Source organism: Alosa sapidissima, chromosome 8, assembly GCF_018492685.1.
Source record: "Alosa sapidissima isolate fAloSap1 chromosome 8, fAloSap1.pri, whole genome shotgun sequence".
Lineage (NCBI taxonomy): Eukaryota > Metazoa > Chordata > Actinopteri > Clupeiformes > Clupeidae > Alosa > Alosa sapidissima.
In genome coordinates, this window is record NC_055964.1 from 13,172,440 (window position 1) to 13,198,710 (window position 26,271).

At 41.1% G+C, this 26,271-nt stretch overlaps 1 protein-coding gene across 1 annotated transcript in view; it reads left to right on the forward strand.

The window, feature by feature from the left end:
- Positions 1–4,500: 4,500 nt before the first annotated feature.
- The window catches only part of si:ch211-130m23.3 (uncharacterized protein LOC558547 homolog), a 43,196-nt gene continuing 21,425 nt past the window's right edge, over positions 4,501–26,271 (forward strand). The window contains 4 exon segments of the mRNA XM_042100917.1: positions 4,501–4,620; positions 21,143–21,215; positions 24,089–24,150; positions 24,768–24,852. Coding sequence (XP_041956851.1) covers positions 4,565–4,620; positions 21,143–21,215; positions 24,089–24,150; positions 24,768–24,852 — 276 coding nt within the window. The 5' untranslated portion in view covers positions 4,501–4,564.

Here is a 26,271-nt window from a genome sequence, read left to right on the forward strand (position 1 = left end):
GAAATGTCAGACTAACAGAAATGAATGGATCAGTGATTTTAAAATTAAGTTTGATGGTCATGCAAATTAGGGAGTTTTCCGGGAGAAATAAAGCGGGAGGACGCCGGGAGATGACCATAAAATACGAGAAAAATGGGAGTGTTGGCAGGTATGAGTTTACAGAGATTTTACTACATAGGCTAAATCCTTCATACGCTAGGCTATAGGCCTACATCCTAGTGATCATCTTCTCCCTGCATGAATTTTGTGCACAACATGCTCAAGCTTTACGATTGGCTGAGGTAGGCTTATATTTCATGTGCCTGTGTTCATGTGCCTAGGGCTACAAACTGTTTATCAAAGTAAACTAGACTAGAGCAATTTAAAATTAGAGAAGGTAAATATCTATATGACTGTCCCTATCGCTGAACCCAGCATGATCGATCAGTGTATTTGAATTCTCACTGAACGTAGGCTACCTTTTGATTTAGACCACATGGGGGCAACAGAACACTCCATTCATTTGCAATCCATCTTTCTCTCTGCACAAAATGCATTGTCCCTGGCACATTATTAGTCTCTGACATGTTCACAGCTAAACTTCAGATTATAGTGATAAAATATGTCATGGATATATTTACACAACAATACTAGAGATTAATGTATGCCTATGCAGCTTTGCTTTAAAAAATGGATGGCCCTGGGAAATGTCACTGTAACAGTATGGCATTATCAGCATAATCAATTATGTAAATTGTCTTTCTTTCTTTCTTTCTCTCTTTCTTTTTTTAAACTAAATAACAAGTATTGTGATAGATACAGGCAATGATTTGAAAATGTGTCGAATACTGTAAAGTTCATTGTACATGAAACTGGTGCAGTAAGCCTTTCACTCCCTCTAAGAATTTGTCCCTACAAAACAGGAAGCTTCACAAAGAGGACCTTGCTTTTCTACTCTCCAGTTGATCCATTTGAAGATATTCCTTTCCCAAACAATGGTTGAAAAAGAACTTTCTGCCATGGTTCACTGGCTGAACTCGTTCGCCATGAAAGAAATACTGCCAGGTGCAACTGATGTATGAAGACAGTAGAGAATAGGGGGTATTGAGGAGACGTTTTCATAGCAGCCCAGAATGCAAGACTTACCTTGACCTGGCTGAGGGAAAAGCTATAGATTGCTATCAGTGGAAAACCATCTTCCTGCCATCTACCACAATAATGCTCCCAAACCACAAAATCCATTTATTTCTCTCAGCTTCTCATGCTCTCTCGTGATTCCTAAACCATGGGGTGTGCCTCAATCAGTGTGTTCACTGAAACCAGGCAGTAAGGGAAAATTGTAATCTCAGTAAAAATGAAGATGTGTTCTTTACATAACATTACACATACTTACATTTATTTGCATTACTGGTTTACTGATGTCACATAAGTATTCTCTTGTGTGTGACTCACAAATTATGAATGCTGTAACTAATACACAATTGGATATTAGAATATAGTGGAATGAATTATATAAACTACCTTTTTGATTAAAGACCATCAGAGATTAAGATATATCAATATGTTGGCAAGTAAAATGCTTTGGATGCCCTGTGTCAGCTTGTCAGACAGATAGACACTGGTTTAATAGTTCCTCTATTTGTGTAACATTAATGACATGTTGGAGATACAATTGAAAAACTACACACATGGTGACAAATGCTATAACTTACATTAGCCTACCCTAAATGTATCTGTGTAAATAGCACACTCAATATAGAGACTGGATGAAATCCCGGGGCTTTCTGAACAAGGTTTTCATGGTGAGATCATTGTGAAGGAATCCTAACAATAAAAAGACTTGTTGCTTTCTCCCTTCTGCGGTGTTCTTATTAAAAACTTGTTCATGACCACAGTGTTATAACCACAAAACTTACATCACTAACTGCTCTAACTGGACTTAAATAGAAGTTACATTTATGCAGACATAGACCCTATGTAATTGGTTATAGAATGCCTATGTATTGCCTACTTGAAGCCAGGCATGGATTTTCTTGTATCATCAGAACACATGTCCCATACCTCAAAGTGAGATTTCATGTGCATATTATGTGATCTTAAGAGCATCAAAATGAAAAAAACAAACTCCCTCAGAAGAATTTAAGCCCTTTAAAAAACGTAATTCCTTTAACATTTATTAGAGTGATATTCTATAAGTTCAGGTGTTCAGCTGCCGTATTTAAAAATAAAAAACTTTTGTTGGTCTGTAAGATTTTTCAGTGTCAGATTGCTCAGAAATCTGCTTTGCTATTGCTCTGCATTTTCCCGTTTCCTTTTGGTTGAACACCTGTATTTTCAGTACTGATGTCAACACTGGTGTGAAAACGGCTACAAGGCTAACTATCTGGCAGCATTTTTGGCAAGTAGGCCTAAGTCTGCATTAAACTGCATATGATGAATATGATCTGATGATTTGGACCTTACAACAGGTAAGTACATATAGCCCCATATGCTTTCAAAAGCCTTGGATTTAATCCCAGCTGAAACCAGGAAGTGTTTGTGTAAGTATTCAACAAAAAGGATTTTGGTTATAGTATGTACAGTATGTAGTAAATGGTACATAAACAGGTAAGCTAAATACATAAGACACACACATGCCATTGTGAGCACAACATCACACACTTGTTGTGCAATTGGCGTGATTTCAGATTTCTCAAGGAATGGTAGCTTGAGTACAGCAGCGCATTTCTGCCAAAACACTCTAAACAGACTGTGATAAGTCACAGTCTGTTGCCTAAAACCTAAGTTCCCGGAGGTGTGTGAGCATCTCCTATGTAGGAGGAAATATTTGCAGCTCATCAGAAGAAGGAAAGGAAGGAAATTACCCGGGTTTGACCCGTGGGCATGAGAACCCGAATATGGTATGGGCACTGTAACCAGTTGCGCCACAGCGCCCCCCTAGTTGACGTTCATTTAATGTAACATGACCTCCCAAAAACTGACAATAAGAGAACACATAATTTTGCGAGTCTCGAGTGCCTCTGACATATTCCTGATTTTGGTATGCCTTCCAGAATGACGACCTGTGTTTACCATGTAGACAACAGATCTCCACAGGAGGTATCACCACTCAACTTTAATCAATGGATGCCACCCCTCAATGATCTACCTATAACAGACACAGAGGAATAAAAGAGGAAAAACACAGGCAAAAAATAAAAAGGTTGACCGTTCCCAACAGGAGGCCTGTGAGACGGAGGGAAGAACTAGGTCATTTTGGCAGAGATGTTACGTAAGAGAAAACATCCAGGCCCCAGGCCTGTGCGACATACTGTGGCTGTTTCTGACTCCCTGCTTCTCTATCACACGTCTTAATCCACACCATATCCAGTAAAGTCCATACCATCATATCACATCTCACAATGGTCTTTGACCACATCTCACAATGATATTGTGCAAAAATAATACTTTCATACTTAAGACATCATACATTTTCTGGTGAAGAACAGAACAGTCACTAAATAGTTTTTTTTTTTTTTTTTTACTGTAAGCCTACATATAAAATATTTTATAAAATGTAATTTTGCTGTGGGTAGTTTTTAATGTTCATTACAGGATATGTGTGGATACTGAACATCATTTTGAACATTGAAAACTAGAAGCCTGTTGGTGACTGAACATCTCACAAAATAGTGAGATATACAGCTCATCAGAGAATGTGAATCACTTTAAGGAGAGGTCCATTTTCCCTTTTCCTGACTCTCAGAAGCTCAGCAATGAGTTGTCACAGTAATGTCATGTCATGGCATGACAAAACCTGGGTGTAGGCTGCCAGTTAAGACACCATTACCAAAGCCTACCCCACTGGAAATAATATTTATAGTATACAATACAATAATATTTATTAAGCTGGAACAGAAAGCATTTCTGATTGGGGTTTATGTCCTGGACATCAGTGTTACAGGTCTAGAAGCATTAGTTTTTGGCAACAACAAATTTGTGCAGTGTTTGGGATTGTCAATCGTCCTCATCCAATTTCAGAAATATGAAGTAGCCTAATAGCGTTTATTCACTCTTATGATGACAGCGTTACCCAAGCCAGTTTAGTTTAGTTTGTAGACTACAGCGGTTGTCAACCTGCGCGTCAGCTGCCGGCTGGTGTGATTATCTAGGCTATGACAAAAACAGGCAGTTGTAAAAAATCGTATTCTGACTGTTTCTAATTCCCCATGTGTTGAGAGTGAAGGTGATGAGAGTGTGTGTGTGTGTGCGTGTGCGTGCGTGCGTGCGTGTGTGTGTGTGTGTGTGTGTGTGTGTGTGCACGCGTGTACGCGCGTAGTGTAGGCTACGTGTCCAAGCGCCTTACGTTCACCTAAGCAGGTGGACCACCAGAATAGAGTGATGAGGGTGATGGGTGGATGTATGTGATTCGAAGGCGTGGTCAGTCAACTGTCAGTCTTCAGTATTGTCGACAAGAATGGGCGTCTTGTACATGCAGGACACCCAATGGTAAGAACCGCTGCTGGAGTCGCTATGGTGACGGGGTTGTAGCTCGCCAGGCTGTGATGGGTTGACAGGTGCGTGACCGTCGGTGCTCTCTGTAAGCATGTACACCAAAAGCAAGAGTAACAGCGTGCCGTCCGACAGCCAAGCCAGGGAAAAGTAAGTTTTATTTATCGGGTGGCGGAGGAGGGGGAATATCGCGGGTGGGCACGTGCCTCGGTTACACGCATTTGGTGAAGCGAAGCTGGACCGTGTTTGCTTCAAGTTAATGTGCAGTCTTAGGGTTATTTGGACAGATATGTTGAAATGTGCGAAAAACTTCCTTTGGTGGATGTGAACCTTGGCAAGGACGTACAGTGATTTATAGTCTACTTATGATTTACAGCTAAGTTTTCGTTAAACTGCTTTCCAGTTAATTATGTTAGTGTAGAAGGTGAGGAAGAACATGATGTTTTCAATGTTTTGATAACACAGGATCGTCATATTTCAAAACTGATACAAATGTTATGCCAGCAGAAGTTGTAAATGTAATGGAACAAAATAGGCAACGTCTATGCTTAATGTCGGTAGCCTACAATTTAATGTTTCACGCCGTTTTTACGACCGCAGTCATTAGCCTACCTTCTAAGTGTGTTGTAGATGCTGTGTTCATTCAAATTGAGTGATGTCTAATTTCGTGGGTAGCCATTAATAAACGTGCTCTCACCGCATTTCCAGTGCTGTGCCAGGTTTTGGTGTTGTAAATACCGGTAGGCATTAATTCCTCTGTTGCTTGATACTATCCATGTTTGCACTGCCAAGATGCAACCGTCACAACTTGGGTTTGTGTTACACTGTCACATTGAAGTAAGGGCACGTGAGAAGACACATTGCTATGTTGTGCGAGCTGTTTTGGTAGAATAGATTTTTTGGGGGTATGGATCAGACATTCAGATCTAGTAATTTCTCTCTCTGAGAGAGAGAAGCGCGAGTTTGCACATATTGCATTGTGACAATTAGCACAAATTCTGTCATTCTTTGGGGCAGGACCAGATTGATTTTTGCATGCAGTTTCATAATACTAACAGTAGCCTAAAGGAAACACTGCCTTTTTTTGGTCTGAGCAAATATGCTACACCTAACATAGGTCTAATCCAAAAAGCCTATAACAGGTAAAGGGTTGTGCTTTCCAAAGTTTACTTAAATGGTAAACTTTTGGATAACTCAGTTATCCCTTAATGTGTTCTTCGTGAATTATCACTTGGTTTGGAAAAGTAACCATGTAGTCCTCAGTGTAGTGATCAGGCTCTCTCAACAAAGGCAGGGAGAGATAAAAACATGATTAAACTGAGGGTATGAGAGTATTTCTAACTTATAGTTTAGTATTGAAAAGTGATGTCCTTGAGAAGTGTGACATAGCGACATTGTGTACTCTGTCGGGGTAATGCAGAAATGCTCCCCACCTGCCGTTGTAATGTAAACTCAATCAGCTATTTCTCCTAGTTGTTCAAGGCTTTTGTAATAAAATGTGCAGTTTATGGTATCTAATGAATCTATGTATCTAATCTGAATGAATCCGAATGAATGAAGTGAATCTAGATAAATCTTTGAGGCTTTAATTATCTGTCAACTTTTCGCTATTCCTCTCTGTGCTGGATCGCAAAACACAATATGATGTGTGATGGCAGTAAAATCTGGAGAGCATGATTGCCACCACCACTACTGACATGAATAAGAAGTCCAAGAATACTATATGACTAGTCTCTCAAAGTGGGCGTATTTCACAAAATATGTCTATCTGTTTTTCACCTACAGCAGCAGACTGCTTCAAATTATAAATGCATCTTTACAGTCTGGCACATTTCCTAATCACTCAAAAAAGCCCCTACTAAAAAAGAACAATCTGGATGCTTTCATTTTAAACGACTAGCCTACAGGCTCCAATATACAATTTCTTGGCAGAAGTATTGAAAAAATGGTCTTTAATCAACTAAGCACCTTTGTAACATCAAATTGTTACAAAACATCAGTCCTAGTGTTATAGTGCGGCCTTTGACACCATTGATCACAACATATTACTACACGAACTAGAACATTTGGATTCCCAGTTATCAACTGGCTCAGATTATACCTACAAGAAAGGAGCTTCTCTGTTGCCATTGGCATCTGCACCTCAACACCGACGTGCATAACCTGTGGTATTCCCCCAAGGATTGATCTTAAGGCTGCTATGTTCAACCTTTTTATATGCTCCCACGTGAAACAAATCATCGAGAAATATTTGAATTCCTATCACAGCTATGGTAATGACACCAAAACTTACTTTTCCTTGTCGCCTAATGAATGTATTCCCCTTAATTTACTTTGTCAATGCATTGACCAAATCAACAACTGTTTGGCTCAGTTTTCCTCGGCTGAACAAGGAAAAACTGAAGTAATTGCATTTGGTAAAATGATGGAAAGACTTTCTTCTCTTCTTGAAACCAAAGGGCTTAAAACATATGGACACTGCTAAAATGTTGATGTCTTAATCAACGGCAATCTAAACGTCAACAGCCACATAGAAGTAATACTACGGTAAATCAGGTTTTTACCACCTTAAAACATTGCCAAACTAAGAGATCTTATGTCACAATAAGATTTAGAAAAACTCCTCATGCTTTTATTTCCATTAGGATTGATTACTGCAATGGGCTTTTCACAGGCCTTCCTAAAAAGTGGTTAAAGTGATACAAAATGAAGCAGTGAGAGTTCTTATGAAAAACCAAAAAAAATGACCACATCACTCCTATTTAAGTCTCTGCTCTGGTTTCTAGTAAGAGTTGACTTATTGCCACTTGTTTATAAATCACTATGGGACCAAAGTACCTTTCAGAAATGTTTCAACAATACTGACCCTCCAGACCTCTCAGTTCACAGGAGAAACATTTGTTGATCAAACCCATTGTCAAAACCAAACATGAGGAAGCAGCATTTAGCTTCTATGTGGTTCAAATCTGGAATCAATTTCCCCGATGGCATAAAAAATGCTATGCTACCAGTTAAATTGAGACCAGTTAAATTTTAAGGTACCATCAACGATTCAATGTGATTTCTAACCGGTAATCAGGGGTACAGATTAGCTTTTTAGCCAAAAAGAAAATGACCAGATTTTTTATCTGCCCAGATTAAAGGAGAATTCCGGTGTGATATTGACCTAAAGTGTGTTGAAACATGATACCGAGTGTGAACGTATGTCTCATAGCCCATCTCGGCTTGTCCCCTGCACTCTAAAATCTGGCGCTAGTTAGCCGATGCTACCAACAGCTTTTTCAATGGTGATGCTTCGGCATCGGGCTAGCCATGCAAATAAATCACTGTTTTACACCATTTACGAGGCTCAATGTATCTCCACACTTCATTGGTAGACTTCCGAGGGCCCTGACATTTAAAACGAGACATTGAGAACTTTGAAAAAGCACTGGTAGTTTACTTACAAGACGATTTATGCAGACAGTAATGGAAGTGCATGGATTCCAGTTTCTTCCAGTAGCAGCAACTGGAATCCATGCATTTCCACGGAATTATTTTTGGAATCTGAACCCTTATCATACCTGTTCATTCTTACTCGTCGCTCGACTTATCGTGACTAAATTCAAGATGGCTGCAAACGCTAAACTTCATGAAGATACTGTCTGTATAAATCGTCTTGTAAGTAAATTACCAGTGCTTTTTCAAAGTTCTCAATGTCTCGTTTTAAATGTCAGGGCCCTCGGAAGTCTACCAATGAAGTGTGGAGATACATTGAGCCTCGTAAATGGTGTAAAACAGTGATTTATTTGCATGGCTAGCCCGATGCCGAAGCACCACCATTGAAAAAGCTGTTGGTAGCATCTGCTAACTAGCGACAGATTTTGGAGTGCAGGGGACAAGCCGAGATGGGCTATGAGACAAACGTTCACACTCGGTATCATGTTTCAACACACTTTAGGTCAATATCACACCGGAATTCTCCTTTAAATAACACTTTTAATAACTATTTGAAAAAAAGAAGCAGATGCATAGTTGGAAATGTTGGTCATTGAATAAAACTGCCACACCTTGAACTGAAGCTGCTTTGCATCTGCAAGCTAAAGCAGTAGCATACCACTTACAAAATCAAAGTAAACAAAATGCTATACAAATTAGTTTAATCAAGGAATACATTTAGGCCAGGAATAATGCATTTTAAGATATTAATGCCCAAACATGGCTCCCAAGATCAGGCATTTTAGAGTGTAAAAATAAAAGGGCAAAAAAAAAAGATAATATTGGAATTTAACAAAAATATCTCACTGTTCTTCACTTTGGTCAAGGTCAAGTCACAGTGAGCGTTATTATCCAACAAGACAAAATGCATTCACATATAGTATTCAAAAGCAAAGACAAAACAGAGAAACAGTAAACACAAACATAACATACTGTAGAAGAAAATAAAAACAAATACTAATATAGAATCTGCTCAGTCAGTGAGTTGATATTTAATATTTTGTAGACAAACTTTGAGCAAAATCTGCGACAATGCAGCAACAATGTTCCTGAATTCTGTCTGATTTGACACAAAATGACATAGTTGCGTTCTCATAATTTGATCAAATGCATTTACTTTTGATCAGATGCACTCTTGTGTTTTATGATATACATACTGTATGTGTGTGTGTGTGTGTGTGTGTGTGTGTGTTGTGTCTAGGTAACGGACATTGAATTGCCATGGTGAATGAAATAGCCTTGCATTGCCATACCTAAACTAAGGAGTTTGGTCTAAATGTGAGCAGAAACACTAAAGGCTACTGGAACTGGGAACAACTTAGAGCTAGCATAGATGCCTCAAATGGACCTTTCTGTATGCATATGTGTAGATATGTGTACAGATGTGTAGGCCGTTCACAGAAAGGGAAATATGTTAGGGATAGCCAGATTATTGCTTTAATTGCTTTAATAGGCCCAACATATTTTAAATATATATTTATATAAAAGAGACTAAAGAATAAAATGTTCTTGCGTTACACCTGAATCGGAATGGATTTCTTTGGGAATTGGGAATTGCATTGTGTTTAAGTTTAACAGTCATAGAGGTATTCTTAGAGGCTACTCCAGATTAACCTGACTCCGCCAGATGGATGCTTCGCATTTGCTCTGCATGTCCATCTGGGAACTTTCCGTTGGAGAACTTTTGGGAAGGGGCAGAAAATACTGGTTAGCTGATTGGATAAACCATCTCTCTATCACCACCTATGTTGGTTATCGACGGGCCAAATCAACCAATCAGATGAACGAAGTGTTCTTCTAATGCCTTCATTTAACATACAATTAAGTGAGGTAACATAACTAACGTTAACGTTTTTAAACTTACCATTTGTATGTGACATGAACCTCATCACGACAATCCCCACCAAGTTTTTCATTCATTGAATGAATTTCATTTCATTCATTCCTCCCAGCTGCATGGCTGAGACTCATAGCTTCACTGCTTCCCCAGGAGTAGGCTACTTTCTAATTCAGATAAAACATGCGTGAAAGCTACGCTCATCTCATCTGTGGATGCCGTCATGTTGTTTGTTGCGTCACACCTAAACCCGCCTCAAAACCAATGCTGATTGGCCGTTCGTTTGGCGAACTGCTCTAAATTTGCGGGAGGATGCCAGACTGCAAGTGGAAAGCTGAAGCTCGCGAGATCAGGATGGTCTCACGAGGCTAACTCCAGATGTCTACACAGTGATTGCCTATTTTCTTCTCATCGCTGCTCTTCTAATGTCTTGAGTTGACATAGAAAAATATATAACACCTCAGTCACGCGCGCGCACACACACACACACACACACACACACCATCTCCCTGAGGGCCAGTGGTTTTGGCACCCACACTGCCGTTGTTGTCTGGTTGTTCCAGGCTGATGGCTGGCTGGAGGCATTGCCAGGCTCCTTTTAACAAAACTCTCGGAACCTGGCAGGAAGTGCTGAATCAGTGTTGTTCTTTGTGTGGGAGGATTGTATGCTGGGAGAAATTATGCTATCGGACAGGGCTAATTCCGGCTGCTATTCTTAAGAAAGTGCCCTTTGGCTTCTGAGGAATAATTGCAAGGCTGTGTTACCCCTAACTAATTTGTTTTTCTAAATGGTATTAAGTCATATCTCTGCAGTCAATAATATATACATTGAATCTGGAAGTGTCTCTAAATCAAGTCACAAACAAGAGTAGTCAGGCGGCTGCAAACTCTAATCCCTATGTGACAGGTGCACATACAGACTTGATGGCTGCCTATTGGAGGTGAGGATAATGAAACTTAGAGGTACTCCCTATATAATAGCAGGCTGAAGATGATTAGTCACTACCACGAGGATCAGTATATCACATAATTGCATTTGTTTTAGTTGCTGGGATGTACATCAGAGCAAAATGACATTTGTTATAATTGTATATTACAATGGAAATACAATTCTTTAAATCCAATAATTTAAATTTCAATAATCCAAATAATCTTAAATGCTTTCAAAGCAGTATTTGTGTTTTGTCAGTATGATAACCACATTTGATATGGTTCCATTTTATTACTACTTTAGGTACCACTGTATGCACCGTAACAGTTGAGGTGAAATTATGCCCTCCGGCACTTTTGTAATAATACAATACCAACCATGACCTAATTCACTTTGTTCTCGGACAGATATAACCTCTAATCTTGGATTATACCATGATAAATTCACAGAATACAAAATGCCAAAATCTGACATGTGTCCTGGATGCTGAAACTGCTCTGAGCTGCTTGTGGTACTGGACTTGCTTTGCAGGGCCTTTAGACCAATGCTGTGCCCATGCCCTAAATAGTACTCTGACTCTTTTGACAAGAAGAATCTCTTTCAGATCTTCCTCATGCTGGCAGGACGAGTCAAGCCTCAGGAAAGTGAAGATGGCTCTGGGGAGACCTCACATTAAACACTCACTCAGGATACTGCAGGGCCCTTTAGATGTGACAGCAAGACACTGATTATATCAGATAGCAGGGAAGGATCTTACACAAACACATCTGACAACTGAGAGGATCCTTGAAGGTTTTCAGGTAGTCCATCAGAAGACAATTGGAGATAGAGAACATCTATTATCAACAAACATCTATTACCTACTGGACTCTCCAATAGTGGTGTGGCATTATGCTATCTCTGGTAGACAACCCTGTAGATATCCAGTCTTGTACCTTTATCACTGTCTGTTCACCAGAACACAACCTGCTTATCTGCTCTTGGTAAATGATTAATTGAACAGTAGTGAAAGTAGTTAGCCCAACAGCACCCCCAATCATATAAAATGTGTGCAGAGATGAAGATGCTGTAAGATTCTGTAACTATGTTCAGATATTTGATCTCCACCACTTGATATCACTGAAGGAATTTATGTCTTGCCCTTTATGTATGCTGTAAAAATAGAAAAACACTGTCTGGCAAGCACGTCTAACTGATTGGTAGTTGACTAATAGCTTGACACCGTCAGAACATGTTAAAATGTATTTTTGTTGATAAGAGAGGCCAGGAAGGCTTTTGTTTTCTCAGAGCATCTTTTTTAGAGCATCTTAGAGCTTTTGGTAACACTTGACGGTATCGACATAAGAACACACACTGTCATGACGCATGCACTCTAACCCTAATCCTAACCCTAACCTTAACCCTAACTCTAACCCTAACCCTAATCCTTACCCTAACTTGTTATGACAAAAACCGAATGACACTTAATGACAGAAGCGTTATGTCATAAACGTTTATGACTTGTTTATGACACAGTCATGACAGAGTCATGTCGATACAGTCAAATAAAGTGTAACCGAGCTTTTTTCATGTTAGAATGTAATGCAAGGAACTTTAAACATTTAATGGGAAACACTTTCCTACTTTCTGCATTATCTTTTTTATATATCTTTAAAATGGTTCTGCCTTTTGCACATTTAAATATTGCCAGAAATCTTGAACTAGCCTTTTGCTCTTTACCCAAGATGGATCTCACCCTGAGGATGAGCTTTGAATTAGACTTAATCTGAGTAACCTGGTGTGAAATAATACTACAGCACTAAGGCCCAGGCTCCACTGGGTTCGCAACTGAAGCGCTCTGTTCACAAAGCGTAAAAATAGTTTTAGAAGACTGCTCTAATTATTTTGAATGTACACACCGCTATCACGTCTGGTATAGCCAGTTCCATTGATTATAGTGCAAGTTAATTGTTGCAGCAGACGCTCAGCGAACGGAACGCTTCAGTTATGTGCCCAGTGTAGCCTCTCTGTAAGAGTTCAAAATAGCTGGTGATAACAGCCTGTATGTTTCCAGGGAGGAGCCTAATGTAGAAGAAGAGCGAAGTGATGTAGATGAGGTAGTGTGCAACACAGCCATGCTCTTTGTGCCATAGACATAAAATGCCTCCGTGGCCAGGGTTCAATAGTGTTTAGTGCATAAACTGTTGTTTGTGGTAGTAGTTGTGGTATGTGGACAGACCTCCTCTGCCAGAAATGAAACCAAACACCCAATAATTTAGGATCCTCCAGCATTGCAATTTCCTGTAACCAGAACAGAAATCTAAATGTAAGGCTTGGCATGAAGGTGGAAGGAAAAGAATATACAGAATGTCAGAACCATGGTTTTAAGGGGCTGTTTTTTTTTGCTCACGGTAGCATACATCACTGATAAATCAATGAAACACTGAGTGTGTTTCTTCCAGATGCTGTTTTGGGGGGAACAATGTTGTTTCTGCCACTGCTAGAATACTTGCTTGCAGTGTTATCCACCTCAGATATTTCTCTTCAGCATTGATATGCAAGCAGCATCGTCTCACCACAACTGCAAGGTTAAGCATGCGTGGCAGCAAGACTTAAACAACCTCTGCTCTCTCTCTCTCTCTCTCTCTCTCTCTCATTGTCTCATTCTCTTCCTTACTCTTTTCCACTCTATTTTTCACATGATATAGTAAATCTCTCTCTCTGCATATCAATCGCATTCTCTCTGTATATCTCTCATTGTGGATATTTTGTGCTAAGTCATCAAATGCCACATACACATTCTCAAACCCTCAGGTACATTCCCAACTTTAATATTTTGTGATAAATATTGCAGCTTTGAAACAAGTGTGTCATAGTTTATGAAACCATACAGTAGCTGAAATGAGAAGAACTTTGAAAGAAGAATTAGCTTGTGCTTTTAGGATGAATTGTCATATTGCCTTTATGGCACGAGTGAGCATGCTAAGCTAGTGTGGTGGCTCTAGACAGCTGAATTCCTGCCAGGTTTGTTTTTTAATGGTCAAAGGTTTGTGGCATTCTGCTTAGCCACATTACATCCCAACATCTGGAATCTGAGGATTACTGAAAGGACATGAACAGTTACCAATAAAACAGTTATGTTTTTATTACATTTATTTACAAGACATGTATTCTTTAAATTCTTGTAAGAATGCCCTCTTTTTATATGTTTAGCACTAATTGTGCCACAATCAAAGGGTTTGTTTGTTTGTATGTGTGTTTGTGTTCATGGCTTGTGTTTCTGTTCATCAGAAAAGTTTCAGTGCTCAACTTTCTAACACTGTCAGTTCTCTTTCAGTCAAGTTCACTTGATGTTAACCAACAAAATGTGTGATTGGAGATTGGTTCAGATCGATGATGTCACCCAAAAATGACTTCCCATTGGTTGATATCTTGTGTTCTCCTTCAGAGAACTGAGGTTAAATTCATAACCATTATATGCACGGTGCCTATTCTTCCTCTTGTCCTTTCGTGTCTTTCTAATTGGGTGGCATTTCCTGTTATCCCAAACTGAGAACAATGTTGCCCCTTCTGTTGTTTTAGTCTGCCTTGATGGATGGCAGGACTTTTATGACTTGTTGATTGGCTGACCGCTCTTGACCTAGAGCATCGTGCCATGGTCTGATTTGTGGCCTTCCTATGTTTTCTACCATAAATAATTTGACGCAGAAAACAGGAAACAGTTCTTCTAAACACCTTTTTATGTAATTAGCATATGTTTTCAACATACTGCAAATGTATCTAAATATTTGTGTCATGATAGTTCTTTGTGGTTTGCTTTTATTACAAAGACATTGTGCAAGAGAAAGCATTCAGGTTTCAACATCAGACTGTGACTGAATGCATCTCTATGCATTATAATGACTTAAAAGAGCTCACCACCATTTGGAATTTTCATTTGAGTGCCGTTGCAATAAGTTGTTAGCAACTGTATTATGTGGAAAGCAACAAAAGTACACAAAATGAGTCATAGGCCTTTCAATTATTTGCATATACACCAAGCCAAGAATCCAAAAAGCACATCCAAGAAGCAATCATACTGAACAGCTCACCTATTTACTGTACATTCCTTCTGGTTGCATTTAGTGTAAATGGTTCCTTTGGGCAGGTGAAGTAAAGAAATATCCCTGAGATTTGTCATCTCTAGCTCTTCTTGATTTGTAACTACATTTGTTTTCGCGGCACATTCAGTTTAGTCACAAGAGAGCAACAGAATGCATTTCATCTGTTTGTTTATATGTTGGTTAGCTAAATTTGAGTTAGTTCCACACTGTTTCACAAATTAATTTGCACATACCACGTTGGTTGAGTGGGATATTTGTTGGTTAAACCAAAGGCATTTTGCACACCATATTGTGCTGAGTAGCCAAATAGAAGGAGACCAAGGCCATGCCTATGGGGCTAACGATGCATCCAGTATGTTTGGTAGTCTATTTCCCCCTCTGTTGGGTTTGCCTCTGTTATTCCATTAGGACAGCAGTGTGTTTTTGTATGCGTGTGCCTGTGTTTATTTGTGTGTCTGTGTTTATGTGTGTGTACTGTACGTGTGTGTGTGTGTGTGTGTGTGGGTGTGTGTGTGTGTGTGTGTGTGTGAGAGAGAGAGAGAGAGAGAGAGAGAGAGAGAGACACACACACACACACACACACACACACACACACACACACACACAGAGAGACACACATATTTACAAGCCTTTGTCTATCACATGGAAGGCACAGTTTTTAACTGAATTGAAAGTAATCATGTTCAGTGCAGTTTAATAGCACATAAAGCCTTGGGTGCTCATCCTGATTAATGAAAGGCCCCCGGCCATCCAGTCCCCTGTGCACAGCCACCGCTCCCAGACTGTTGTCTCAGCAGTACCACTGGCCCTTAACCCTGTGTTACACAGACAGAGAGGCTGCCCAGAGGTGTTCTGTGGTGGCTGTTTGTCTTAATGTCAATAACAAATGCTAGTAAATCTTAGAGTGATCTGCTGATGTGTTTTTATAACTGCTGTTGACTATTTTGACTTCTTTGTGTGCAGAGTGTTAGTCAGAGTGCACTGTGCGTGCGTCCGTGCGTGCGTGTGTCTGTGAAGGGGATAAAGGGAGTCTTGTGTGTGGGTATGACCTTAAATGGATGTTCAGTAATGAGACATGAAACTGCAGCCCACTATTTTATGTCCTCTGTAAGTAAACCCACAGTGTAGGTTCTTGGCTTTTCAGACTCCTTCGTAAATTGCAGACACAGATGTTTGTACGCCTGGTTTTTGCTGTTGGTGTACCATGGATACTCAGCTTAATAGCCCTGCAAAGTTTGGCAAGACAGTGTTTTTTTTTGTTCAAGAAAAAAGATAAACTGACTTAAACTGGCTTTCTGTGTTGTGTTTGATGTCTGATGTGTTTCACTGTGGTCCTTCCCTCATATATAACTGTGAGCGAGATGGGGAATAGACAAGGATTTCAATAAGAAATAGAGAGGCCTGAACTGAGAACAATAGACATTTTGTTATTAAATGTATTATCTCAGAATATGAAATAAGAGACAACAGTGCTCGAATCATTATTCTAAATATAGCCCTATGACCTGTTCATTCATTTCCATAGGTCTTGCACACATTTTTATTCTCTGATATACCCAGTCCCAATGATACGCCTCCTTGTCCTAGTTTGTCTGTGTGTCTCTTGTCCCCTGAAGCCAGAGTGCACGACCCCAGTGACTGTCTCTCCACACACGGCAGAGATGGTGGCGGGTTTGTGGGTATGTGGGTTCAGGAGGTAGCCTGGTTTCCCCCGTCCCAGCCAAGTGAGCAAGCTCCCCCGTCCCAGCAGGGGTTCCCTGTCTTTATCCTCTGAGCCTCTCGCTCTCGCTCTCTCTTGGTCTCAGATCAGACACAATTAGAATATGAAAGTTTTCCACATCTCAGGAGAGTTAATTGGAAGGTTCACCATCAAAAAAAAAGAAAAAAAAAACTCTCAGACTCAGTCTTTTCTCCCCTTTACCCCCACTCCAAAACCTCCATCCCCTCGGTTCATTTGCCAACCTCAAAATCCCCTCCTTTGCCCCCCTACCTCGCTTTCATCCCGGCCTCAGATCTCCACTAAATCAGCTGGCATCACTCATGTGCCATTGTAGTATCCTCTCTGTCTTTACTTTCTTCTTTCTCTTTCCCTTCTCTTCAATCCCCCTTTTTTTTTAAATTTGTTTTGTCTCGCTATGTTCAAAATGTTTTCTTAGCAGAAAAATAAGAGTTTTTGGCGATTTTAAATGAAAAAGGCTGTAATTGATATGAGCAGTATCAGGGAAATTGAATAGAAGTTGGAATGAGACCTGAATTTGAGAAGAGCCGTTGTGTGAGTACAAAAAGGGCGGCTTTTCAAACACAGCTTTAATGGAATGTGTTCATTTCAGTTTGGAGATGATTCAGGAATTGTTTGAACGAACAATGAGCTGTGAATAGGTCAGAGCCACCGGAGTGGACTGCAGTTTCTGCAGATTTTGGAGACAAAGATTTAAAGGATGTTATGTTTTTTTGTGGTGTGTGTGTGTGTGTGTGTTTGTATGCCTGTGTGCATTATGAGGAAGCTTTTTAACATTTCTCTTTCATGTTCTTTAAACTCAGTTTTATTTCATGTCATCAAACTTTCATGCCATTAAATTCAGATCATCTGGCTGGTACCAAATGCAATTCATAATTCCAAAACATTCAGTAGATTTGTATGTTGTTTAAGAAGCATTGTGGCATATAGAAGCTTTTCCTCTTTTCTCTTTTTGATAATGGAGACAACTTTGCATTCATTTTGCCAAGAACTCATCAAGATTATTCTGCATGATACAACAGACAAAAGTTCCTTATAGCACTTTGATGTAGAATCACTATATATATATATGCCCGTGGCATTTTATAAAGCAGTAGTTTTATCTGTCAGACTAGACAGATGGGAATTAATGACATGTTGGACTAGTGCAGCATGGTAACAACATCTGTCACATCTTAAACAATGACATAGCCAGCTCTTTTACTTGTAATTATGACATGAAGTACAAGAGGGGAGCTGCTTTCAAGCTCTTCCAAGAGTCCACACTCTGTTCTGAGCAAACATTGTGCGAACTCTTTTTGTTACAGTCTGAGCTTTACTTGATCCAACACCAGTAAGCAGGTGTCTATCTGTATGTCTATATGTATCTCTCTACTATATTATGATTTTTCTGTTATTCCTGTAGGCCTATAGTAGGCCTATTGAACTGGTGTTTCTTAATTTGCTGTTCACAGATATAATCTATACAGTATATCCCTTTCAGTGGTGTTACATAAAGCACATAAAGAACTTAAAAGAGAATAATACGAACCCTTCAACAAACAATTCCTGCAGTTTATTACGGAGAATTTGCACTTTGTGGGCAATTTTAACTGTTCTCATAATGTTATTGTGTGATGTCAATTTGATGGAGTATGTGTGCTTCATTAGAACAAAAGCTTTACGCGTTCAGTCTAAGTGTCCTGTACATGTTTTATTCATAAGGAATGCCAAGACGTCAGGTTCTTTCATACTGCTCTGCAGAGCTTGTCACAGCAACAGCTTGGTACCAAACGGTGGGAAACATTTTGTTCTCTACTTTTTCGCTCTGTTGCTAAATTGTCACCAGACCAAAGAAGTGTTGAGGGTAATAGGGAGAGAGAGAGAGAGAGAGAGAGAGAGAGAGGGAACGAAATGGGTAGACAATGATAATGATTGGATTATGCTGTTAGTGTCCCTAGGAATCTCATTGAGATACAAAGATGTGAGGAGAGCAGAGGTGACTTTGGTACTTTGTTGAAATTTACCATTGAAGATCCAATGGAGACACATACTGTATGGTTTTGGCCTTTAAACCCCGCTACACTTGTCAGATGCACTAATAACCTTTATGTAGTTTGAGTATAAGTATAAATACTTTTGATCCCGTGAGGGAAATTTGGTCTCTGCATTTATCCCAATCCGTGAATTAGTGAAACACACTCAGCACACAGTAATCACACAATGAGGTGAAGCACACACTAATCCCGGCGCAGTGAGCTGCCTGCAACAACAGCGGCGCTCGGGGAGCAGTGAGGGGTTAGGGGCCTTGCTCAAGGGCACTTCAGCCGTGCCTACTGGTCGGGGTTCAAACCAGCAAACCCTCCGGTTACAGGTCCGAAGTGCTAACCAGTAGGCCACGGCGACCCTCAGACTCAGAGTCATATATATAAGACTGGCGCTTTTATCCAAAGTGACTTACAGATAGAGCATGTATGATATGGGATTTTATAGACCGATACCAATTTTGATATTTGAGGATTTTAGAAACTGATATAAATGATAAATCAGCTGATATTAATTTTTAATAAACACAATATAAATATTGACTTTAATATTAAGCATATTGAAAAGTTCTGGTTCAAGGTGGGACATTGTGTTTAAATAGGCCTAACTACCTGGTATTCTAATGAAATGGTCTTTGTTCTTATCTGTGATAAAGACCATTGCCACAAGGTCTTCAAGGTATTTACTTCATGCTTTATGATGGTATTTTTTGTGTTTTTTTACTCACTGTTAATAACATTAAACAGTGTGATACTTTGTGTGATTGGAAAGGAAAATTGCATAATGTAAGAAAATGTCCACTCTCTCATATGAACACATTGCCTGCGTTGCGTCTGCAGAACGGCTTCATTGCATGTTGATTGATTTCATTTTGGCGCCCATGTTCACATGTTACAGCAGCCGCACTGCCTCTGCCGTGTCTGTCACAGTTTGAACCGCACTGCAGCCGTGACCCAGCGAGAATAGAGAATAGAAGGGACACCTATTTTTCCACGCGGCATGCGCTGTGCTCGCCACTAGGATGCTCTTGGTTGAGATTTTTGTTGTGCTTGCCGCCGGGCTCAGCGCAAAATACCTATGATTTACAGCGCGACGCAGTCAAAGTTCCACATGGTTCAACTTCGACTGTGACACGCACAAGAGCAAGCGGCAAAGCAGCAAAATGACACTTGCGCTGCGCTTTGCTCACGCAACGGCGGACCAGCTCATGCACGCGCAAGCTATTGCTCGCATGAAGATTGTTGATAGTCATCATTTGTGTTTAAAAGGGAAAGTGGAGCATGCATGTGTACTATAAAGTAGGGGTGGTGTAATAGTAGCTAGCTGGTATGTAGCTGTGCAGTACGTTGTGTAAACCTCCCTCCTGACGCCTTAAGAGGGGTTCACATTACATGTGCAAACGGCAGCGCTGCACTATGAAAGCCATTATTTTCAATAGCTTGCGCGCGCATGAGCTGGTCCGCCGTTGCGTGAGCAAAGCGCAGCGCAAGTGTCATTTTGCTGCTTTGCCGCTTGCTCTTGTGCGTGTCACAGTCGAAGTTGAACCATGTGGAACTTTGACTGCGTCGCGCTGTAAATCATAGGTATTTTGCGCTGAGCCCGGCGGCAAGCACAACAAAAATCTCAACCAAGAGCATCCTAGTGGCGAGCACAGCGCATGCCGCGACTAATGTGAAGTCATTTTTAAGAGTCATGCTAGTAAGAGCTACCAGCCTGGGACTCAAGATCCAAGGTGCTGCTCTTTGTGGGTTCAAGTCTTGGCGAGTACAGGACTGTGCTTTGCAATTCATAAGGCAGGTTACATTGGTGCGGTGAGGTAGCCAGCTGGTACATAGCTGTGCAGTATGTATGTGCATTGTTTGCTGTGGAGTACTTGTATTATAACTACTTATAAGCATTGTGTGCTGTGGAGCACTTGTCAAAAATGCAGACAAACGCCCACAAAGGAGAACACTAGGCCTACTTAGGTAGTGTCAGTATGGTCAGAAAATGTATGGTAGGCCTAATATAAGTTACTCGTATATCAGCTTTTATGTTTCATAAATACCCCAACAATCAAGATAGCCCCAACTACTCAACTAGTGCTAATATTATTTTACTGTAATGTTAAGCTGGAAAGACAATACTGGAAATTTAGATAAAGGATCAGTATTTGGCTTTCCTTTACTTAATTTCAAAATAATTTTCGCTGTTATAAACGCTGATTCCAATTTATCGGTCAGGCTCTACTTACAGATTGCAGGGCTAGACTCCCTGGAGCAACTTGGGGTTAAGTGCCTTGCCCAAGGGCACAATGGTGGCAGCTGGGAATCGAACTCACAGATTTTCAGGCTACTGCTTGCAAACCCAGCTCGTTATCCTCTACACTACCATGACCACATGGAAATGCCATCTCAGTATCTTAACATTACATGTATCTAAATTGTTTTAGTTGACTTTACAGGATATATTTGCTTTGGCTGGTATGGTAGAGGGTTTGAGATAGGTCACAATTTACCATTCCACTGCAGCTGACCTCATGTCTCTCTCTCTCTCTCTCCCCATCCCCCTCTCCCTCTCTCTGTTCCTCCTCTTCTCTCCAGATTAGCTCTGTATGTGTATGAATACCTGCTGCACGTTGGAGCCCAGAAGTCAGCACAGACATTCCTCTCTGAGGTAGGGGAGCTAAAATGAGCTATCTCTTCTCCATCTTAGTTTTTCTCTCTTATTCACTCACTTACTCACACACACACACACACACACACACACACACACGCGCGCGCATGCACACACACACGCGCACAGACACACACACACATGCACATACACACACATACACACGCACATGCACATACCCACCACACACGCGCGCGCACACACACACACACACACACACACACACACACACATAATCACATACACACACACATACACACACCACACACACACACACACACACACACACGCACATACATGTACACACATAATCACATACACAGACAAACAGTCATGTAGTATATCCAACCCAACCGTATATCTGCCATATGCAATGGTCCTCTGAGTTGTAGCCAGTGATGCAGAGGCCAGGGCTAATTGAATTGAACCATTGCTGAGCTGGCAGGCCACCGAGGTCACCCAGTGTCCAGCAAATGGATTGGAGGTGTGTGTGTGTGACTGAGTGTGTGTGACTGAGTGTGTGTGTGTGTGTGTGTGTGGGGGGGGGGGGGGGGTATAGTCCCTGAGATCCATTAAATGCTTCTGCATTGTTCAGAAAGTCCACAGTCCACCATAACGGAGATGTCGTGTAGAGAGAGAAGTGTAGGGAAGTGTAGGTTTCTTATCACAAAGGGCTATATCCTTTGCCATTGTGTTGTTGTCCTTCTCAGGTTTTGTTGTCCATAAGAGCTGATGCAGCACTGCATCTGTAGATGTGAAGTGGTTAGGATAGAGTGTAGGCATTCAGCCAGCACAGAACAGAGGAGACGAGATGAGATGAGAAGCGTGTCCTCCTTGTTTGAGTTAGGAGGGCCCATTATCTGAGCTGCATTAGCAGTGTGTAAACTGTGCTTTTAACAGGCTGTTATCCACTCGAGCCAGGTTCAGCAGACAGATGTGTTTATATCGGTTGCTCAAACAAACATTCCGCTCAGGAGGGCGGCTTTATTCGGAAAGGGGTTTTGTTTTGACTGCTTGGCTGTTTTGGCCCACCATTAGAAGGAGACTGAGTGTTATTTTATATATAGCAGAACATGAGGAGAGAGAGAGAGATGAATTAATGGGGGGGGGGGAGGGGGGGGGCTCAATATAAGTATGGCCAACTCCAGACGGCTGAAGGTGTGTGTCCCGAACGACACACAATACCAAAACCATCCCCTCCATTGTGTCCTTTTCCTCTTCCTGTTCCCTCTCCCTGTGCCACCCACCCAGACACCAGTGGCAGTCAGTCCTAGCGGGTGCAGCAAACAACCCAGCCCTGCCCAGCCTGGCCTGGTCCCAGACGCGAGGGCAGCCTCTCCCAAACAATATCGGCCCTCAGATGGAAGATAATGGGGGCTGTGGGCACGCCCTCTGTGTTTACAGTTATGCTCTCTCTCTCATACACACACACAGACACACAGACACACACACACACACACACACACACACACACACACACACACACACACACACACACACACACAAACAGACACTCACAACAAGACAGGCATTGACTCACACAAAAAACAGACACATGGGCAAACGTCCGGACATGAAGACACACACAAAAACACACACACACTAACACACTCAAACACGTACCACAGTAGATATGAGGAGAACAAAACTATGATCTCATCATGCGTAGACATCTAAAAAAAACTCTCTCTCTCTCTCTCTCTCTCTCTCTTACTCACACACACGAGCGCACGCACACACACACACATTCTCCCTCATACTCTCTCATTGCCATCACTGTGCCAGGCTGCAGGCTGTGCCTTTAAGCCGGAGCAGTGGCCGTCACACAGGTGTGAGTGTGTGGGTAGCACAATGAGGACATTGAGGCAGGGCGGGTGGCCGGTCGGCTCTCCAGTGCTAGAGCTCAGGCACAGGACTGTCTCTGGAGCGTGATGCAATAAATAGCAGCTTAGGGGACAATGTGCTCCTTAGTTCATCCTCTTCTGAATGTCTGTGTGAGCAGGAGATTTCAGCTGGAGTTTCACTTCAGGTGAATTGGACGGTTACAGTGGTTAGGGTTATTAAATGGTTTTTGTTTGCCGCTTCCTGAAGTCCAGATTTACACCTGTGTCTCTGGATAAATTGTAAAGGACTCTTTGAGACGTTTCAGAATATATTTGTACAAAACTGTGACAGTGAGCAATGCAGCTCATTGTCATAAAAATGAAGGCTGTAGGCAATATTTGCCGCTGCTTGTGAAGAGTTATTCAGGTGTGTGTTTTCTCATCATCTGCTGCTCATCTGTCCTGTAAAGACGAGAAGAAATTGGCAGAAAGACACCTGGGAACATATGCAAGTCTCTTTGAACTGTTCTGAACAGTGTAAGAACAGAACCATGGCCAAAGACAAATAGAAAGTTATGCAGCAACATTCCTGATTCTCCATGTGAGGTTGCTGGTTGTGCCTCAACATGCATGGCTTGGTGTCGACTACAGGCCACCCACGATGCGCCAGTGGGCCGAGTAACACCCAGATGTTCCCATGAGGCCACAGTTTTCTGACCCTCAGTCAAGGATGGACCTCATTAAGCAGCGCCCGTTTAGCTGAAATGCTTTTGATGTTTGTTTGTTAGCTAATAAAACAGGTTGATTGGTCTGGAAAGTAAAGGGGTAGTTGCCTGCACTTCAGGTGTGTGTGTGTGAGTGTCTTGTGCTTTGTTTTTAGTATTCTGAGCGATACACACTTGAGAGTTGAAATTCAACAGAAAACAAAATCCATTTCCATAATGACTTGTGAATTTTAGATGTCACACACGTTGTAACTGTAGCGCTGGTGTAATACAAACCGAGTGGGAAATGTTCCAGTGAATCGCTGCCCTGTTCGCTTGTTGCCAGATACGTTGGGAGAAGAACATCACACTCGGCGAGCCTCCAGGATTCCTTCACTCCTGGTGGTGGTGAGTGCACATCCTAGCATGCATAGCTTCTCTTCTCCTAAGATCCCCTGTGATCACCTAGCATGCGTATCCACTCTTCTCCTAAGATCACCTGTGATCACCTAGCATGCGTATCCACTCTTCTCCTAAGATCACCTATGATTACCTAGCATGCGTATCCACTCTTCTCCTAAGATCCCCTGTGATCACCTAGCATGCGTATCCACTCTTCTCCTAAGATCACCTGTGATCACCTAGCATGCGTATCCACTCTTCTCCTAAGATCCCCTGTGATCACCTAGCATGCGTATCCACTCTTCTCCTAAGATCACCTGTGATCACTTAGCATGCGTATCCACTCTTCTCCTAAGATCCCCTGTGATCACCTAGCATGCATATCCTCTCTTCTCCTAAGATCACCTGTGGTGTGAACCAAGCTGTTATCAATCCACCTTTCTCTTCTTCTTAGAACAAAAATTACATAACTTTTACATATGTGTGTGTTGTCTTCCTGTCGACTAGGGGACATGTTAATGACTGGTCACACTATTGCTTGACTTGTTATTACAGTATTAATGTAATCATTCATACTCACTGGCCATGTTTGTCTGTCTTGGCCCATTATCTGTTGGCTGCAGTGTGTTCTGGGACCTGTACTGTGCAGCACCTGAGAGAAGAGAGACATGCGAGCACTCCAGCGAGGCCAAGGCCTTCCACGATTACGTAAGTCAAGTCAAGTCAAGTTTATTTATATAGCGCATTTCATACACAGGGGTCATTCAATGTGCTTTACAGAAACAAAAGCAAAGAGTAATAATAAATTAAAGGAACCGTATAAGAAATGTATTTCAATTAATCATAAAATGGCCCTGATATGTCATAGACATTAAGAAATCATGTTCATTTCAAATACTTATATCACTGACAACAGTAGTCCGGCCAGGATATTGTCATTTAAAAAGTGAAGTTGCAGCCCTCAACTGATGTTTATGTTGTCATGTTGTGTTTTGGCCTGATGCGCCACCGTCCACCTATCTACTTATCACAAAGTCAGTAGTGTTTCGGCATCCGGGTTGCCAGCTCTGCCAGTCAGAGGGGAGGGGAAGGGGATACAGCGCTCTACAGTAATTTGAAAGTGATTGTAGTACCAGCTTTGGCCACAATCTTACATACGGTTCCTTTAAAACATGAAATGGCATTTGTTAAAGAATAGTTTAAAAAGTAAAGTACATATAGGAACGTTACATATTACCAACCGTCATGTATGTCCAACCTCTTACGTGTACAGTATGTGTCACTTCATTTTCATTTCTATACACACCAAGACGGCAAATTCCTAAAGAAACGCAAGCACCCACACCATAAGTTTATCTAAATTAGCTATGTATCAAAAATTACATTTTACCGTGACTCGAAGAGCTGCAAACAGTGTTGTAAGGCTGTGTGTACAAATCCGCTTGGAGCTCCATTGGAATTTTGATTTGCCGACGAGAATTCTCGGGCTAACCGTTAATGTGTGGTGAGAAAGTTTGGGAATAAGCACCCACTAGCCCAGCACTAACCTCTGAGAGGGTAAACAAAATTGGATATTTCAAGCAGTAAAAGCCCTGTTAAGAACCAAACTAGATTTTGTTCAAATCTACACACCTATGGCTACTGAAAAATTTAAGGTTCATTTAGCAAATGTTATTTTGAAGTATTAAAAAACATCATTGTTTTAAGAATTTTCGAACGAAATGGTTGGTAATTAGCACGTTTACGACAATATAATTAAAGAATAATTAAAGTGTAACTCCAGCGAAAATTTACCCCAGGGTCTTTTTCTGCATTAAAACACATCAAATAACCTGTGGAGACAGGATTTTTCGTTGATCAACCACTACAGAGCTTGCTCCGGTATTAGATTAGATTAGATTCAACTTTATTGTCATTTAGCAGAGTACAGGTACAGAGCCAATGAAATGCAGTTGACATCCAACCAGAAGTGCAAAGAAGCATTAAATACCAAGTGCAGGTAGAGTATGGTTGTGTATACAATATAGATTAATAATGTACAGTGTACAGTTGGATAAATACAGGTTTTCCAGATGACATGTCAGAGATAAATATGTATACAGAGTATATATGTTGAGTATAAATAGA